The 18825-nt window shown below is 34.5% G+C and overlaps 1 protein-coding gene across 10 annotated transcripts in view; it reads left to right on the plus strand.

The window, feature by feature from the left end:
* The window catches only part of LOC124948267, a 157995-nt gene that overhangs the window by 61232 nt on the left and 77938 nt on the right, over positions 1-18825 (plus strand). For 8 of the 10 annotated variants that reach the window (XM_047491631.1, XM_047491630.1, XM_047491634.1 and 5 more), the window contains one exon: positions 11422-11536. The exons of 1 other annotated variant lie outside the window; for it this stretch is intronic. In XM_047491631.1, coding sequence (XP_047347587.1) covers positions 11422-11536 — 115 coding nt within the window. Of the gene's footprint in view, positions 1-10476; positions 11187-11421; positions 11537-18825 lie in introns of those variants that run through there. One more of the 10 variants, XM_047491635.1, reaches the window with a different exon arrangement.

Here is an 18825-nt window from a genome sequence, read left to right on the forward strand (position 1 = left end):
GAGAGAAAAGCTGCGTGTGCTTTGTTCGTCATGTACGAACAAAAATAGTAACAAAAATGTACCATCTAAAAATGAAATGAAAGGATATGTACTTAAATATATACATGAAAAAGTTGATGAAAAAGACTTTTAATGTTTTGTGTGTCCTAAAATCATACTCTGTAATATCTATAATAAATAGAACTTTAAATTAGCAGATAAATATTCTAACGTTTTTACTGAGTGTTCCTGTATTAAAATATTTATAACATATTTAATCAGAGAGAAAATATAATTTCAATTTTTATCTATCATTACGGAAAACATGTTCGCGCGATATAACATTTGATATAAATGAAATTTTTCAATTCTATTATAAAAGCTCTTTACGAATCATGGCATTTTTCAAATATGTCTGTGTTCGTGCACGTTAACTTTTTTTAATCATGTCAATAAATCGACCGAATCAAATTTAATAGTATATTACATGCAGTTAGTCTATTATACTGAAAAATACTGTCTAAAATTTTAGATTGACCACTCGAAAATTTTTAATAAGACACCAATTTTTATATATATATATATATATATATATATATTTCAATGTTAAAAATTAACAAAATGATTGAACTAATTGTGTCGAAATTTTATAGAAAACTTTTGTGAAATATGAAGATGAAAGATCGAATATCATTTTCAACTTTCTTTTAAAAGAGATGAACTTTTGAATTTTTTAGTAAAGAAAATAGAAAATATTGCGAAAAAGTGATCAGAGAAATGCAATTGCGGTTGTAGTAGAAGAGGAACAATAGAAACTTTCAAACATCAAGATTTGTTTTTCTTCCGAAATACTTGAAAGTAAAAAAGGCACGTTTTCACGTTCTTTGTAGTTTAAACGCTTCTTCTTTTACTTCCTTTCTTTTTTATTTTCTTTCTCCTCGCAATTTCAATTTTTCGTACGATTTCATCATCTCGTACGAACGAGTTTGATGTTTTCAAGGTGAAGGGTTCGATTTTTGCATTTTGAGAATAAAATAAAAAAGAGAAAAAGATCAAAAGAAGATTTGTAAAGGAAAAAGAGAAGTGAATTTGCGACATGTGAGAATTCCATTCATACATTCAAAAAAAAAAAAAAAAAGAAAAAGAAGGAAATTGTAAACGAGCGTTGTCTTTCTCTATCGATTCTTAAAAATGATCATTCAATATTTTTCGATTTCTCCTTTTCTTTCTTTATTTCATCGAAAATTAAATAGCTCGTTCCAAAGGAGTATCTTTCAAGTTTTGACAGACCAAATGGTATCTACACACGATCATCGAGTTTTTGAACGATGCTCCTTGTAATAAGATTTTCAAATTCATTTTTTTTGGTTTCAGAAACTTCCCTTAAAGTTATACGATGTTATCTGACATTTACGGGGGAATGGTGAAGCGACGTTTTGCGAGCATTAAAAATCGTTTTTCCCTCTCCTTTACATCGAAATACTCCTAAGAGGCACGTATTTTTCTCGCAAAGTTGTCGAAATAATATCGATGAGGCTAGAAAGCTTGAAGATCGGTAGAATGTCGTTCGAGAGGAAGAAAATCGAAGGAGTGGGGGTAAGAAAAAAATAGTAGATCGTTTTGGCTGATTTATTATCGTGAGTCATTCTCAAGTCTTTCCAGTAACTCGCACGTGCGAAGGAAAGGGGAAAAAGAAGAGAGAAAGAATGAAGATAGAGACAAAGACAAAGAGAGACAGAGAGGAAGAGAGAGAGAGAGAGAGAGAGAGAGAGAGAGAGAGAAAGAGAGAGAGAGAAGACGAAGAAATAAACGAGATATGAAAAGCGGGCAAATATCCGTAGCCGCAGGCTAGTTGGCATCCTTCATGATTTACTTGCGTCGTTACAGAACTAAACGCTCGTTTTCCTAGCGTACTTTTTGTCTCGGAGTCTTCCTGGAATCGTTCTATATCACCTCTATATATATTTCTTTCTTTTTCTCTCTATTTTCATATATATATATATATATATATATATATATATATCGACATACATAGACATATGTATATTTATAATTTATATATAAATGAGGTATATGAGGTATATGTATAAATATATATATATATATTATAATATATCTATACATATATGTATAAATATATATATATATATAGACATATGTGTTACATGACACACACACACACACACACACACACATACATAATTTATCTCATTTATGTATAAAAGTTAATTTAATTAATTTTTCAAAATAAATGTTGTAAACTTAGATAATTATTTCATGTTAATGATACTTCAGTTGAATTTAAGGATATTGTAAGATCTCGAATTTTTTTAAAATCTTTTTCAAGATATCGATGATAATCGAAGAATTGTTAACGATGACGAGACAAGGTCAATAAAAGAGAAAAATTTTATTATATAATTTTTTATCGTACTGTTTGCATTTGTTAAATATCATTGTTCATTCGCTATGCTCATATTCGGGATACACGAAATTCTGATATTTTTAATTTTATTTCGTATTAAAGGGAGATATAATTTATTTTATTTATAAGGGGAAATTGTAAGATATACATGTGAAACAATTCAAGAATGAATGTAATATAAACGCTATATGTATAATTCTTGTAAATAATGGAACAATAAATATCAGATATATTATAATTTAGGGAAAATAATTTAATAAATACATCGTGATATCCCAAATTATTATGCAGTCAGCCGTGCTTTCCAAAGTAGATATCATTTATTCTCTCATTTATATATATATTTATATATATATATATATATATATATATATATATATATATATATATATATATATATATGTTAACTCGTATCTCTCACGTTTAGTTATTAATAAAATAACATATATAATATGAACGACGTTATCATATACATTTAGTTACTTTTACGTTATGTCCGATCGGGCTATTAACTTCGTTTAAAATATTTTATGATTTTCCATTATCTGACATTTCTTTTTGTTTAAATAAATAACTTCTGACAGAAAAGCCCTTTACAGTGATCAACTCCGTAACTTCGTTGAAATAGGAGGAAATGGAGGATGAGGAGGGAAAAGGAAAATACTCCTCTTTGGTTTCTCTGACGTCTCGATTTCACCACGGATAAAGTCTCTTTTTGATTCGTCTCCTCCTCTTTAGTCTTTTCTCCTTTCCCTTTGTCTCGGCCTCTTTGCTCTCTTCGAGCAACTATCAGCCATGCTTGTTTCACTATTCGTTTTTAAAACAATCGAATCTCGTAAACAACATTATTTACAGTACTTTGCTCTCACAATCACACTGTTACCTCGAAAAGAGAATGAAAGTAGTAAGAGGTCATTGAAGGCATGGACAATTAAACGTAAAAGTTTTCTTCTGTTTTTTCGATTTATATTCTTATCCTTAAGAAAAAAAAAAAAAAAAAGAAAAAAAAGAAAAAAGTATTCCGCATGAATTATCTTAAATTTTATTAAATCAATAATTATTTAAAATAACAAATTTTAATAGAATAATCGATTATATCTTTCGAATCTCGAACAATTTCAAGATATTTTTAAATAAGTGTCTACATCGGTATGTTTCTTTAGTAAATATTTAGTGACTTCTGAACGTAAAATATTAAATAAAATCTCGTGCATCTAATGTAAAGAACGAGATACGAAGTACTCGGAGACGAGGATTGGTAATGCTCGTACACTCAAGAAAAGTATTTGAAAGTTAGAGAGGCGAAACTTCCCGACGGGTTTCTAAACGGGACGAGCTTGCGATTTCGTCCTACACAGTCCATTTCGTTCGAAGAGTTTTTCAGTGGCTTCCCTTTACACCGAACCATCCCGATAACCTCTTTTTCCGTAGAGGAGACGGTAGCCGAATTACAGTCTGTTGGAAAAGCCACGGAATCCTATAAAGCTTGAAAGAAAGAAGTCGAGAGAAAGAGAGAAAGAGAGACAGAGAGATAGTAAGAGAAAGAGAGAGAGAGTAAGAAAAAAAGAGACAAAGAGAGAGAGAGAGAGAGAGAGAGAGAGAGAGTAAAAGAAAGAGAGAGAAAGAGAGAGACAGACAGATAGTGTGGTAGGGCCAAAAGCTCTTAGCATGTCGGCATTGGTTAGGATCTACCAAACATGGCCAGCGAACGGTAAATAGAGAGCGACAATTTAATGAGAATCTCCCTGCAATCAGGCGAAACACAATTATTTGTCGCGATACTCGGCCATTCGTTGTTGGCATAGCCACGCCCTAAAGATCTATCCTCGCCTTTTTATTTCTATTGTAAGAATCATTAGAGTCGAAATAAAAAAAAAAAAAAAGAAGAAAGAAGAAAAATACAAGAGAAAAGGCAAAAAAAAAAGTTATAACATGGGAATCATAAGGGACATAACGATTCGATCGAACGTGATTAAGGATTGAGGAGTACTAAACATTTCAATTTAATGCTTCATAAATATATATCTTTATTCGATTGCGTGATATGTATCTATGAATATGTATCTTATATATAGATTTATATTCCGTTCAAATTATATCCATCTATTGATGATCCCTTATATGAAATAATTAATATTACACTCCGTCGTTTTTAATATTATGAAAAGAAAAAATTGTTCTCTTTTTAAATGAAACCAGCAATGTATTTTCTATAGATCAGAAGGCCTCGGCATTGATCTACTATAATCATTTAGAGAGAACATCTCGACGTTGGTCCGAACCAGGCGTCTAAGATCCATTAAGGAAATTCGATTGGTCGGAAAGACGAGAAGAGAGACAGAGATATAGAAAGAGGGAGGAAAGAAGGAAGAGAGAGAGTGAGAGAGTGTGTATGAGAGAGAGAGAGAGAGAGAGAGAGAGAGAGCGAGTCGAGATACTCGGATATTCAACGAACGCTTTGAAGAATCGACGAGTGGTGAGAAAAAGAAGGAAAAGAAAGAAGAGCCACACGGAATTATTATTTTCTACCTTTAACGCGTAACTCCTAAGGGGTTTGAAGATACTGCTAGAGAAAGAACGTGGCATTAAGAAGTCTGCAGAAGAGAGAATACTGAGGAAAGAGGAAGAAAACGAAAAAAGAAGGGGAAAGAAAAGAAGAAGAAAAAGAAGAAGAAGAAGAATGGAGAAAGATGGTGGATGCTGGATACGATAATGGCGGTTATGGGTGCGCGTCTCTTGGATCCCTCTTTTGAAGGCACGCCACGGTTCACCGTGAAGACGAGAAGGCACGAAGCGCGAAAACGCCCGATGAATACTTAACGTCGCTTCTGACGACGAGATGGTAGAATGGGAGGGAAACCGAAGAGAGGTGGTGGAAGAGGAGGATTCGTTGTCGACGACGATGCGTTCTTGATGACATAAATTGTCTCTTTATCATTCGACGTTCGACGTCACAAAAGACGGTTATTGGTCTTGCGAATAAATGAGAAAGAGAGAGAGAGAGAGAGAAAGAGAGAGAGAGAGAGAGAGAGAGAGAGAAAGGGAGTGAGGAGATTGGGAAAGTAAGAGGTGTGAGTTTTCCCCCTAAAGAGTTTACTTCACTCATCTCGCACACATTATTACTTCGACGTAACTTACTATTATCGTCACTGCATCCGAGATGGAAGTAAATTTTCGCCCGACGAATCGAGAACGAAAAGGAGAACGGCAATGAATACCCGTTATGTGAAATTTATATGAATATCTATATACATATAGTGTGTATGTATCACGTATAGTTATTGTTTTCAACAAGAAAATGAGTTTCCATTTGGGAAAAGTGATAAAGAAAATTGTTCTTGATGTAAATTGAAATATTTGAATCTTTTTTTATGGATTCCATTGATTCTTAGTTTGATGAAAGAAGAAAAAAAGAAAAAGACATTATACACGATAGATTTTCATTTGTCTAATCAATAAAAAAAAATGCAAAACCTTTGAAAATCATAAAAAGGTTTTCGTGGTTTCTCGTTGAATTATTCGTGGAAGCGTAACCATCGGTGCAAGAGAGTTCGTGCGGTTGTGGTGATGATCTTGGTGGTTAGAGAGAAGATGTTTGATGGGGAAGGGGAAAGGGGTTCAAGCGTAAAGGAAAGGGGATGAGTGCCGATGAAGGCGCCAAGAGAACAACAAACCGCCATGATACCACGATGGCTGACGCCCACGTTCTCTAATGGCACCACTCAAGATGCAATACTGCTGCATGAATATTATATAACATCCACACAACCGCCATCTGCCAGATACTCGCGTCTTTACAGCCACCTTAGGCCGCGATATCGTAGCCGCGGATGATGTCTATTGCATACCCACCGATCTCGAACGATGTAACCCTTCGTGGGAATGTCCTTCGTTCTCTTGGCCATATTCAACGAATTATGGCTTCATCGTATCGATGTTCTTGGGTCGTTCGTTCTTGTTATAGTATGTATAAATTTTACGACGAATATTCGTAATATTACAAGAATTAAAATAATAAATAAAACAATTCGATAAAGGAGTGCATATATTCTTTCATTTTGTTATGAAATAATCATTTTTAGAACGGATGAACTGTGATCATATATCGTCGTTGATCTTAAAAATACACTGGATTATTCTTCATGGACAAATAGTTATTCAATTATTTCGAACGATCGGACAATCTTTTTCACTAGATGAAAATGCATTCGTGTTAATATTTATATAGGCTCTGTTGGTATTTTACCCGGATATCCAGACATTAGGGTTATACTCGAAACTGGACAGACAGCTAGTAGAGTTGCCAAGTGTTCGCGGATGATGGATATATGTATTTGCTGTTACCGTCTAGACGAGAAAAATATATACGTATACGTATACGCAGTTATATATACAGATAGGTATACACACACACACATATATATATATATATATATATATATATATATATATATATATATATTACATACATATCTACGGCGAGCGCCACTTAGATAGAAGCTATGATTATTTCAAGGTGCACTCACAAAAATTGGTTGCCCATCCTCTTCGAAGCTTCACGAAGACCATCACAGCAGCCTCTTTCAGCGATATCCAAACGTCGTTCCCTTTCCCTACGGTTCTCTCGTGAAAGCGTCTTTCTGAGAAAAATCAAGTTAGCAACGGCACTCCACTCTTTGGCGGACATGCTCGCTGGCTTGTACTCGACTCCGTACTGGACTTGTTCCCTTGTAATATCACTTCGTGAGTTAAACGGAATAAACGCGTTCAAAGTGCGGAAATTTACCGCAGCCTTGCTAAAAGAAAATACCATGATTGCTAAATTTTATCTTTCTTTTGTTAACTTTGTTATTCTTCTTCAACAACAATCTAATATTATTTTACTATTTTCTTTCATATTCTTTCAATTCTTATCAAGTAATTAAAATCTATTTTATTTCAATTAATCCATATGGTACTATCTCAAATCTATCTTTTTGTGATTTATTTTATCTTTATTAATGAAATGAATAAATTTGAGGATTTTTTGACTAATCAATTTTTGAAACGAGTAAAATAATAGAAATATGAATTCGTATGTATGTCTTTGTGCAGTATATATATATATATATATATATATATATATATCTACTATAGATACATAGTTCGCGTTTACGAGACGATTTCTCGAGCTTCACGACCCAACATTTTTTTTTTATATCATTCAAAGAGAAACTGCAGTGGCGTAGAAATAAATGGGAACACGTCACATAGAGCTCGACGAACTGGCGTTTATGCGTGTCTTTTCTTTTCTTCCCTCTTTTCCTCCTTCTTCTTCTTTTTTCCTTTATTTTCTCACACTATCCGCATGTTCTTTCTCGCTAGTCGCAGATCGTGTTATCTCGACAAGTAATTCAAAAGCACGACTCTTTCGAGAGTCGCTGTCGCCCTAATTATTTAACGAGCACCTTCGTTACGCAGTTCAAATGCTGGCTGGTATACGTAGTCCGTGACATCATCATCGAATAAATCGAAATTTTTTGAAAAGCTCTTCGTGCTTTTATCGGTCATAGGTTTCTGGGACAATCTCTCGGTAATTGATTGGCTGCAAATCCAAAAATCGAAATAAATATTAGACAAATGTATCAATATAATATCTAATAAACTCAATACCTCTCTGAAAGACAATATTCTCATTTTTTTTTTTTTTAATCCTAAATTGCAATTATAAATCGAACAAATTCGAGACGTTCGAAGTGACGAATTTTTTAATTCGTATTTCAATAGAAATTGAATTAAAAAATTAAAAAACAGAGTGAATGTTTTTGTATATTTAACGCCCATAATCTTTAATCAAAATTAAAGGAGATTCTCGGAATATAAATTTTTCTTTTTTTGTTTTCTATTTTACATCCTACAAATAAATTTGTTACATTGCGTCGAGTGAATCGGTGATTTGTCAATATCATCGATCATCATTTTACGAAGAAAAATTTGTTCGCGTACGCGATGTTCGCGCGCGTTGTACGAGTTGAATCGTTTCATCTTGTGCCAGCAATTTTGCGCGCTGTACCGAATAACGGAATTACACGTATATATGCTCGTGTTCGCGAAGATAGAACGTCGATCGAGAGTGAAAGATAGAGACAGATAGAGGTAGAGAGATAGAGAAAGAGAGAGGAGAGAGAGAAAGAGAGAGGAGAGAGAGAGAAACAGAGAGGAGAGAGAGAAACAGAGAGGAGAGAGAGAAACAGAGAGGAGAGAGAGAGAAACAGAGAGGAGAGAGAGAGAAAGAGGAAAGAGAGAAAGAGAGAGAGAGAGAATGTGAGAATGCGAGAGGAAGTTGAAGTGGTTTAGTTTCGCTATGCTGTGAATTCGCGAGAAGTGCAATAGTCATGCTTATAAGTTCAGCCACGCGCTCTAACACTACAAGCAGTTCCCGTCTTTACAAATTAATTCGTTTCGATCCCTCTTTCGTAAAGTAGTAATTAGTAAAGTGAAAATTCACATTTCCCATCAATGTAACGTGATAAACATGTTTTCTGTTCCTAATAATTAACTTTTCCCATTGAAAACTTTGGTAATATATATTTTCTCTTTTTCTCTTTTTCTCTCTCTCTCTCTCTCTCTTTTTCCTTCTGTAATGGATATAATATCTTTGAAAAAAGAAAAAAAAAATCTCAAGTCAGAAATTCGTAAAAAATAAAAAAATAAACTACTTGTAATACATCTGAATATAAAAGGATTATACTTCGATGTGAATTTATAATTAATTGATGTTTATTTCATATATTCTCGGGCATTTATTTTTGTCTCATTAACTTCAGCTCAACTGAATGTAATATCCTTGAGCGGAAGAAAAGATAAAAAGGAAGAAAGGATAGAAAGGAAGTTTATAGCAATAACAGAGTCAAGAGTATAGCAAAAGAAGGAAGATAAAGAGGAATGATAATCTTTGTTATCAGGGAGGCAGAGGTAAAGAGAAAGAGGAAAAAAATGAGAGAAAGAGAGAAAGAGACAAAGAGAAAGAGGGAGAAAGAAAGAGAAAGAAAGAAAGAGAGAGAGAGAGAGAGAGAGAGAGAGATTATAAAATCTATAAAATTCTCTTATGAGCTTCGAAGCTATCTCGTGAATTTGTCGGAGTTTATTCTCGACAAAAAGATTAATATACGATTTTACTATTCTACACAAACATACCCATATAGTAACGCACGTTTTCTAGGACGGTACTTTCATTTATATTTTTATGGATTCGGCTTCAAAAATCGGACGAACCCTCGATAAAAGTTGGAATTGCAAGTTATGGTCTCTCCGTGGAACGAACAAGCAAAATTTGAGCTTTTGTGTTTTCAAAAGAGAGAGAAAGAAAGAAAGAAAGACAGACAAAGAGAGAAAGAAAGAAAAAGCGAGAGAGAGAGAGAGAGAGAGAGAGAGAGAGAGGGAGTGAAAGAGAATATCTTTTTCCTTTCTTTTCTCTTTTATATGCGCGAACTCAAAATCTCTCGGGTGGCTTTAAGATTTTTTGAAGTCTTTCAACCATGGGAATAGTGGGCATATTCTTTCCAACGAGAAAATCTCTTCGTACGTTCATTCATTCTTTTTTCTGCTCATGTACAATCACGTGATATTTTCTGTTCTTTCCGTTCTCTTATCCTCCTGTTATAGATCTTATTTATTCCTTCTTTTTTTTTTCTTCTCTTCCTTTCACTCTCTCCTTTCATTCCCTACTTTATCCAGTCTAACGTTTTCTCCTTTCTCCGCCATTATTTTTCAAATCTTTCCCGCTGCTTATTCTTCCCTCTTTTTTTTCTTTCCCCCTCGTCGAGATGTGTACTTAATAACAATAATCCCCTAATAACAATCGAGAAGTTATACTACCCTTGGGACGGCCAACCACCCTCCTCTTTTTCTCTCTGTTATCCACACCCCGTAACCCCTTCATTCTAGTATCCCATCCCTTCGTGCAGAGCATAATGCTTGAAAACCTACTATCTTCGTCTCTTTCTTTTTCTCTCTTTCCTTCCTCTTCGGAGCTACTACTTCCATTGTTGCCTCGAAGGATTTACCTTTTACCTCGGCATTTGGAGGAGGTGGAACACGGAAGTGTGCTCGGATTTCATAAGTCGACGTGAAGATTATTTTACCATCCTTGCGGCGAATGCGAATTTGCATTTTCCACGATTACTCGCTATTGACTTTTGACGAGAAAGAGAGAAATAGATAGAAAGAGAGAAAGAGAAAGGGAGAGAAAAAGAGAGAGAGAGAGAGAGAGAGAAAGAGATTTATCGGATTCTTGTGAGAAAAGCAGCGAAAATTATTCGAAAGAGTTTTCGTTCGTTGGATGAAAGATAACTTGTAATTTCGTTTCAGTATCTTAAGTATCTTAATATTTCTTTTCTTTCTTTTTTCTAGAAGATCTCTAGAAATCATTTTCGCGTGAAAAGAAAAAGGAAGGGAAAGAAAAGAAAAAAGAAAAAAGAAAAAAAAAAGAAGTGGAGTATAATTGAAAAATGGATATCATAGATTTCCGTTAAAGTACAAATATTTTTTTCAAAATTGAAACATGAACGAATTCGACGAAACGGAGATCTCACGATGGCTTTAAAGCGTAGAAACGTTTTCAAAACGAATCTCGATCGCAGCCGAATCTCCCGTATCTCTGGCTATAATAAATTTACGCTCGATACACGCTTGGTTCCGCTGCCGATACGTAATATTCATATTTATTTATGGAAGGGGAATCGAGAGAAGCGGGAACAGAAGAGAACTCTGCCGGCAGCTATTGATTTTTCAACGTTAACGCGTACGCCACATTTATGTCTCTCTTTTCATATATCGAACTCTATCGCTCTATTTGGTTGCTCATATAAGCTACCATTGTCAGCGTATATATAAAAAGAAAAAAAAAAAAATCGATTACGATTAATCCAATATCGGTGTACAAACTTGGTCTACATTTTCTAACGTCCCTATACGTCATATATATTAAATTAAGAACACCGTATTCGCAGATGTAAATTTGTCTGATCTCTTTGCAGCTATTTCTACGCCAGGCTGTAGCTATGTAAGGTACAGCAGTTTGGAGGACGTGAAATCGCAAGAACTCGGATTTCATCAGTTAGAATTTACTCCGACTGTCGTTTCGAAGATAAGGTAAGAATCTTTCCTTTTTACAATCATGAATGATATTGTACAAGTAACGAATATCAATAATTCACGATAAATAATTCATAATCATTTCGTGGTAAAGATTAAACAGATACTTTTTTTTTTTTTTTTTTTTTTTTTTTTTTTTTTTTTTTTATGTTTTTTTATTTATTTTTTTTTTTTTTTTAAGAAAAACAATAAACAATAAATATCTGAATAACGATAGAAATTCACGTTGAGAGTAATCGCAAGAAAGAAACGAAAAATAAAGTAAAGGAGAAGTCGTGAATGATATTTCTTTAAAAATCAACGTACACCGAGCGTTGTGATTACTTTTGATAATTGCCTTTTTGTATTTCGTCCCAAAGCTTTTCTCTTTTCACTTTTCGCTCTACTACTTCTCTCTCTCTCTCTCTCTCTCTCTCTCTCTCTCTCTCTCTCTCTCTCTTTACTACTCTCGCAGAGTCGTCGTCGCAGATAAACGTGGATAGTTCATAAGCTCGTAATCCTAAAACAAAACGTTGGCTAAGAAACAAAAGGATTCCCTTTCCCTACCACTCATTGTTACTCTTTTATTACTATCCTCTTCCATTTCATCCTTTCATCCCTCGCCTCTTCTACGAGTTGTCTCTTTAACGAGAATCTCTTAGAAGATTTCAGAACTTTCAAAAAAATTAATTACATTTTTCTTAAAGAATTCTATAATTATGAAAATTAGATAGGATTCGACGAAAGTATATGTTATGTTACTGTTGAGGACGTTCAAAATTTTTCTTGCAGAAGATTATTACTTAATTCTAACGTTTTATCAACTAACCGGATAAAATGCTGGAATATAGTTGGGGCGTTATAACATCGCGTTACAAACTCGATTAACCTCGTGGTATAACTCCATACACCATGGCACTAGCAATCCTTCGCGACGATACACCTTGTAATCTCTCTTCCTCGAGAAGATAGCAACGGAGCCTTCCAGAAGCAGCCTTTTTTCGTTGGACTACCAACCTTGTTTCCGACCATAATCCATTTCTTCGGTGGTACATTTTGATACCGTTTACCTATCTTTTCGCTCGCTCTCTCATATATGGGTATAAATTCTCTTTTTTCCTCTTACTTTATTCTTTCCTCTCAGAATCGAGTTCCTCCTTCTTTTTCCTGCACGGAAGTGGTGTAGGCAAGGGTCTTTATCTTTTCACCGGAGGTTCATTCTTACCTAAGACGGTGAATGAGACTGAGAGTAACAAGGAGAGGAGATAAGGGATAGCGAGTGAGATGTATGAAAGTGAGAGATAGAGATAGAGAGAGAGAGAGAGAGAGAGCGTAAAGAAAGAAAGAAAAAAAATATTATGATATGGTAGGTAGATAGGTAGGTAGTAAAATAATAGAGGTGGAGAAAAGGAGAAAAAGAGGAACGCAATGAAAGAGGAAAGAAATCAGAAGGAGCTCCGTGAAACGGTACGAAATTTCAAGAGTCTATTCTTCAAGTCTTTGGTCATGAAAACGCGTTGCACTGCGGACCATCAGCTATCGAGACTATCCTGCGGTATATTTGGTCGGTCTTAGAAAGAAAAGGAGAGAATGAGAAATAGAGAAGGCCGGGAGGGGGGTGAGATCGGTATTAAAGGATGAAGGGATTTCGTTTCGACGTATTTTGCCTGTAATCCAAACTGCCTCCTCCATTTCCCACTCTCCTATGGCCTTCCCGTTTCTTCCAGATCACTATGGCGTGCCCTTCCTTTCTCTCTCTCTCTCTCTCTCTCTCCCTCTCTCTCTTTCTTTTCTAAGGTCGAAAGAAAGTCGGGGAGAAAGGAAGTTTCCACCAGCTAGGTTATATACTCTTATACTTCTTTCCCCCTTGCGGTGATTCTGGCCGAGGATCAAGGACGATTTTCGGGCACAAAGATTGGAAATCGTACTATCCGTTATTCTTATTTCTCGTCCTTTTCTTCTTCTTTTTCTTCTTCCTCTTCTTCTTTCTCTCTTTCTTTACTTCTGTTTCCTCTCTGTCGCCATTGAATTCTTCTAATGCAAGGGAAGAAAAAGTGAACGAGCTTCTGCATTTTACGAGTATGATCGATTTAGATAGCTTCGGTTTTGCAGCAAATCTAAATAAAGTCTTCTTATATACTCACCATCATTAGTACTCAGACACTACATTTTTGTTTTTATGAAATGAAATATTTGTAAGTACTAAGATATATCAGGGAAAGGAGAAAAAAATATTTTCTCTTACGAGAAGAAACATTTTTATTGTTTCATATTAAATAAAATAATTAACTTTCATTATGATTATTCTTTCGAACTAAAAGTATATCACAGAAAGAGAGAGAGAGAGAGAGAGAGAGAGAGAGAAAGAGAGAGAGAAACAGAGAAAATATATTATATAAATGCTTGATGAAAAAAATGAAATAAATTTCATCGTGCATATTCTTTTCTGACATTTTTGTCTGTCTAAGAGGCGATGGGTTGGTATACTTACATATATATTGCTATATATAGAAACTTTAACCGCTCTTAACACGGTACAAATCGTTGAAGAGTTAAGGGTGGGTTCTTCTGTGCCATGTGCGCTGGCATATACGTCTTCGTAATGGCGAAGGCACATATTTTAAAGTCAGTCTCATTTACCCTTCCACCAATCTCCGTGCACTGCCTCTATTTTTCCCCCTTTTCCTCGTTTTAAGCAGACTTCACGTGGGAGTTACGTGCGGCTTGAAATCTTGCGTTTGAAAAATTTTCATTTTAGTCGTCCTCTTTTTTCTTGTCGCTGTTTCCTTCCCTTACCCTCTCTCTCTCTCTCTCTCTCTTTTTGCCAAAGGCTTACGGCATTTAATGTGTGCAGGCTTTAAAAATGCTTTTAATGACGAACACACGGGCTTTTGATCGACGGTTGACATACTTTTCCTCCAATGTTTCCATCGTTTTGCCTTTATAATCATATATATATATATATATATATATATATATATATATATATATATATATATATGATATATATGAAAATATACGTGAAAATATTCTTTTAACTTCATCATTCGATCAATTTCATCATTTTTGCTTATTAAGACTTCATTAAATAATTGAAATAAAACCATGTGATATAGTTATTGTATTAATTGTTAAAATTAAAGATTTTGCAGTAAATGAAATTCACGTCAGAATGAAATACATACGTGAGTATCTATCTGTAGATCGTATGTGAATCATAGATATTATTAAGGTTCAATTGACGAATGAAATTAATATTATTGCTGTTTAATAATGAAAAACTGACAAGATTTCGGCTTAGTTCGATGTTACTGATCGTAATATAATAATTTTGGGAGGAATAAAATTTTTAGAATTATCCATGTAGAAATAATTGTATTGGTATTACGTTATACATTATCAAGTATTCATTCGGGAATGAAATTGATATTATCACTGCTATGTCAGATGGATAATTGTTATAATTTCGAAATACAATTGGTCTGAACGAGAATCGATGATTATTTAATGATTCTGATCATTTCAAGCCGATTTCTGAAACAGTTCAAATTCCTCCTGGTACACAAAAGCAATCTCCTATGTATATGCATGTAGATACAATATACTATATGTATATATTGTAGAAACCACTGTCTGATTTTATCGTCATACGAAATGTTGACAATTTTGAGACGCGTCACCTGTTGCATCGCCGACACGATAAGCTTTCTGGTTGTCTTCCTTATTAAAGAGCCTTTAAGATTCATCTTCGGTCTATGAATTTTCGTAGGTTTATATCTGTTAATAAGACGAATTATTTTACAAAATTATTCCGATTATATATCGCTACGAATTCGAATTTTTAAAAAATTTCTTTAAACAAAGGATTCATGCTTGCGGAAAAATGTTAATTGAGCGTTACGTTCCAACTGCATTTTTTGAGAAAATTCAAGCGCATACTTACTCGACGAATCGCTAAATTTTCCCATTTTATTCCTCTTCTTTTCTTTCTCTCTCTCTCTCTCTCTCTTTCTCTCTCTCTCTCTCTCTCTCTCTCTCTCTCTCTCCCTCTTTCTCTTTTTGTTTCGTATGTAGAAAAGTGAACGCGCTTAAACGGATCGTAAAGTTGTTGGAAAATCAGGGAATGCAGGAAAGTCGAACACGTTTCGTGCTTGAAATCGTCCGATATTGTATCTCTCGTTGCGAGAGTCAACCGTTTAGAAAAATCGATGGGCTCTCGTAAAAGCGAGATTTCCGCGAAGGTCTACCGGTTGAATGTTATGTACTTCACGGTAAACGTATAGCTTTTGTGTTACGGTAAATATATCACAAAAGCTGTCGGTATGCGACGCTATCTATGCGATAACGCCAGCTGTTCGTCGTGTAAATTTACACCTGCATTGGCGAACGCGAAACGTAGGTATACATAGAATAAAATTTTAACAAATCTTACGAAGATATATATATGTACACATACATAAATACATACACACACACACACACACACACACACACACACACACATATATATATATATACATACATGTCGTATATACATATATAAACTTGTATATCATGTCGTTTATACATATATAAACTCGTATATACATGTCGCTGAAGAACGTATAGATATACATATGAGATATCTGTACATAGATATGTATATACTTTGAACAATGACGAGCATAGAAAGCTTGACGACGCTTTTCGATTACGATTTCTTACCGATTTACCTAGCTATCCTTCGAAGACACTTAATCTTTTTCCCTTCGTCTGCTTTCTCGATCTATTTTCTGATACCCTTCATCGCGAACGTCACATTCACAAAAGTCGATACGCCATTTTCTCGTATCTCTCTTACGATAAATCGTAAATCTTCGGGAAGATATTAAAGTATCTACCTACATCTGGGTTGCGTCCATCCGAGAATCGTATTTACAACGCTCGGAGATCGATCGATAAATCGAGTTGGATATATGTTCTTCAAACTCTACTATTTTGGAAAAAAAAAGGAGGCTCATCGAACGAGACAACGTTTTTCTTATTCTTATACGATCCTCGATACTGGTATTGCTACCTCTATTTCTACTAGTACAAGAATGAGAGCGGCGTAACAGGATTTATTATACGAAGAAATAAATTACGGATCGTCGGACTTATATAGAGAGATCGTCCATCACGAACGTCGACTCGATTTGTCGATTATTATTATCCTCGACGATATAACGGATACCTACATGTAACACAAACTTGTTACAGTGTTACACACTTACATAGGCACATATGTGAAAGTGAACGTATACGTATCTTCGCTTTCGGCAAAGACGTAGAGAGACGGTAGAGACGTAGTTCCCTCGATTTTTCACTTTTATCCATATAATAGAGAGCCGAAGTCTTGCTCGTCATCCACCTTATGAGCATACCGTTCTATGCTTTACCTTGTCCCGAAGAATAAGATCCTTCGTACAAATTTACTCGAGCATACTTCGCACCTTCAACATTTCCTACCTTATCACCTATCTTATCACATTTCTTCGAGAAAATCGACGATCCAACATTTAAGACTGTCAAGATTAAAGAAGAAGAAAAAGAAGAAGAAAAAGAAGAATAAAAAAGAGAGAGAGAAAGAGAAAATCGGAGAGAAACGTATTGGCATACGTATCGTGAACGAATAGATAAATACATCTCTCTCTCTCTCTCTCTCTCTCTCTTTCTCTGTTAAGAAGAGGATCGCAGATCGAGCGTAATTTTGCAGTCTCTTGGATAATTTATCAGTCACCGGGATTTCGGTTATGCCTGAAACCTGCGGGTTATCCCGTGCCACTGCCACAAACCATTTGTTATACTTTCTCCTCTCATTTTTTTTTTTTTCATTCCATCATCCCTCTTCTCCTTCGAGCTTATTATTTTTAAAATTGGCAGTGTAAGAACTTGCAACGATTTAAATGTTTATAACAAGAAAGGAAAAAGAAAAGAAAATTATGGAAAAAGAAAAAATGAAGCATAGCGAAACGAACTCGATGATCATTCCATTGTTTTATGAATAAAGAGATTTCTAGTGATAAAGATCATGAAAGATTTGAAATAAGTATTGAGCATGAAGAAAGAAAAATTTGTACTATTTCCTTTGTTAATAATATATTACATGTGTATATATATATTTTTTTTTTCTTTAATTCCCACTATATACGTAATAATCTATACGTGTGCATATCAGTTGAATGTATTTTGTAGAGAATTTCTCTTTTTGAAATATTTGAGATATTTTTTAATTTCAGCAAAAAAAAAAAATAATTCTTTTGATATTTATGACCAATTAACAGAATTAAAATATTTCAACATTATATTTATTATTATTTAAACAAAAATATTTCTGATTTCTCATTATTTGATGTATCTATTTAATTGATTACTACTTTAATTGATTTCTAATTTCAATTTAGTCCAGATCTAATTGGAGACATTATAATGTATATTAATTATTATAAAACATATAGAAAAAATATTTTGTGCGATATAAAAGTCGTTTCGATAACAATTTCGAGGGAAATTCGCGAACAATTCTCGTGTCACGTCACGGAAATACATATAGGGGTAGGAACCGTTCTATTTAAAGGACCTCGATCTCTCTCGCGGTTATCGTCTAGCCACGAAGAGAAAAGGAATAGAAAAAGAAGAGGAGAAGAAGAGGAGGAGAAGAGGAGGAGAAGAGACGAGACGAGACGAGGAACAAATCGGTTCAGAATACCGCGCGAAAAGGGCTGGCCAGAAACTGGTGGAAGCGTACATGGAACGCGCGCGCATCGGAATTGCAAATGCAATCACCAGGATAAAAATTGGCTGTCATCTGACGTGAAACGTAAGAGAGAAAGAGAGAAAGAGTTGGTTGCTGTGACCGTCGATGTGGGGATGGAGAGGATGATTCTAGTGAGAAGAGGAGGATGAGACTGGAAAAGGCGAGAGTGGAAATGGAAGAAAAAAGAAAAAAAAAATAAATAAATAAAAAAAGAGAAAAGAGAACCGTTGAAATCGTTACGACGAAAATCGATTTCAAGTTGCACGTGGTTACTAACTAAGTCCATGTGTATGTATTTGGATATTTATGTAAGTACATGTCTCCGTGTGTATGTATATATGCAATCGAATGAATTTTTGATTAGGAATTCCTGATCCCTCTACCATAATATCATATCTTTTTAAAATTTTCAAAATATGATAATTTCATCTCGATGTTCGAACCTATTTCGTTCCCTTTCGCCTCCGACAAGTTTGTTATTGGCGTAAACACAAAATCAAAGCCTAAGGCAGAAATATCTTCTCCCTGTATC

The sequence above is a fragment of the Vespa velutina genome, chromosome 4 (assembly GCF_912470025.1).
Source record: "Vespa velutina chromosome 4, iVesVel2.1, whole genome shotgun sequence".
Classification (NCBI taxonomy): Eukaryota; Metazoa; Arthropoda; class Insecta; order Hymenoptera; family Vespidae; genus Vespa; species Vespa velutina.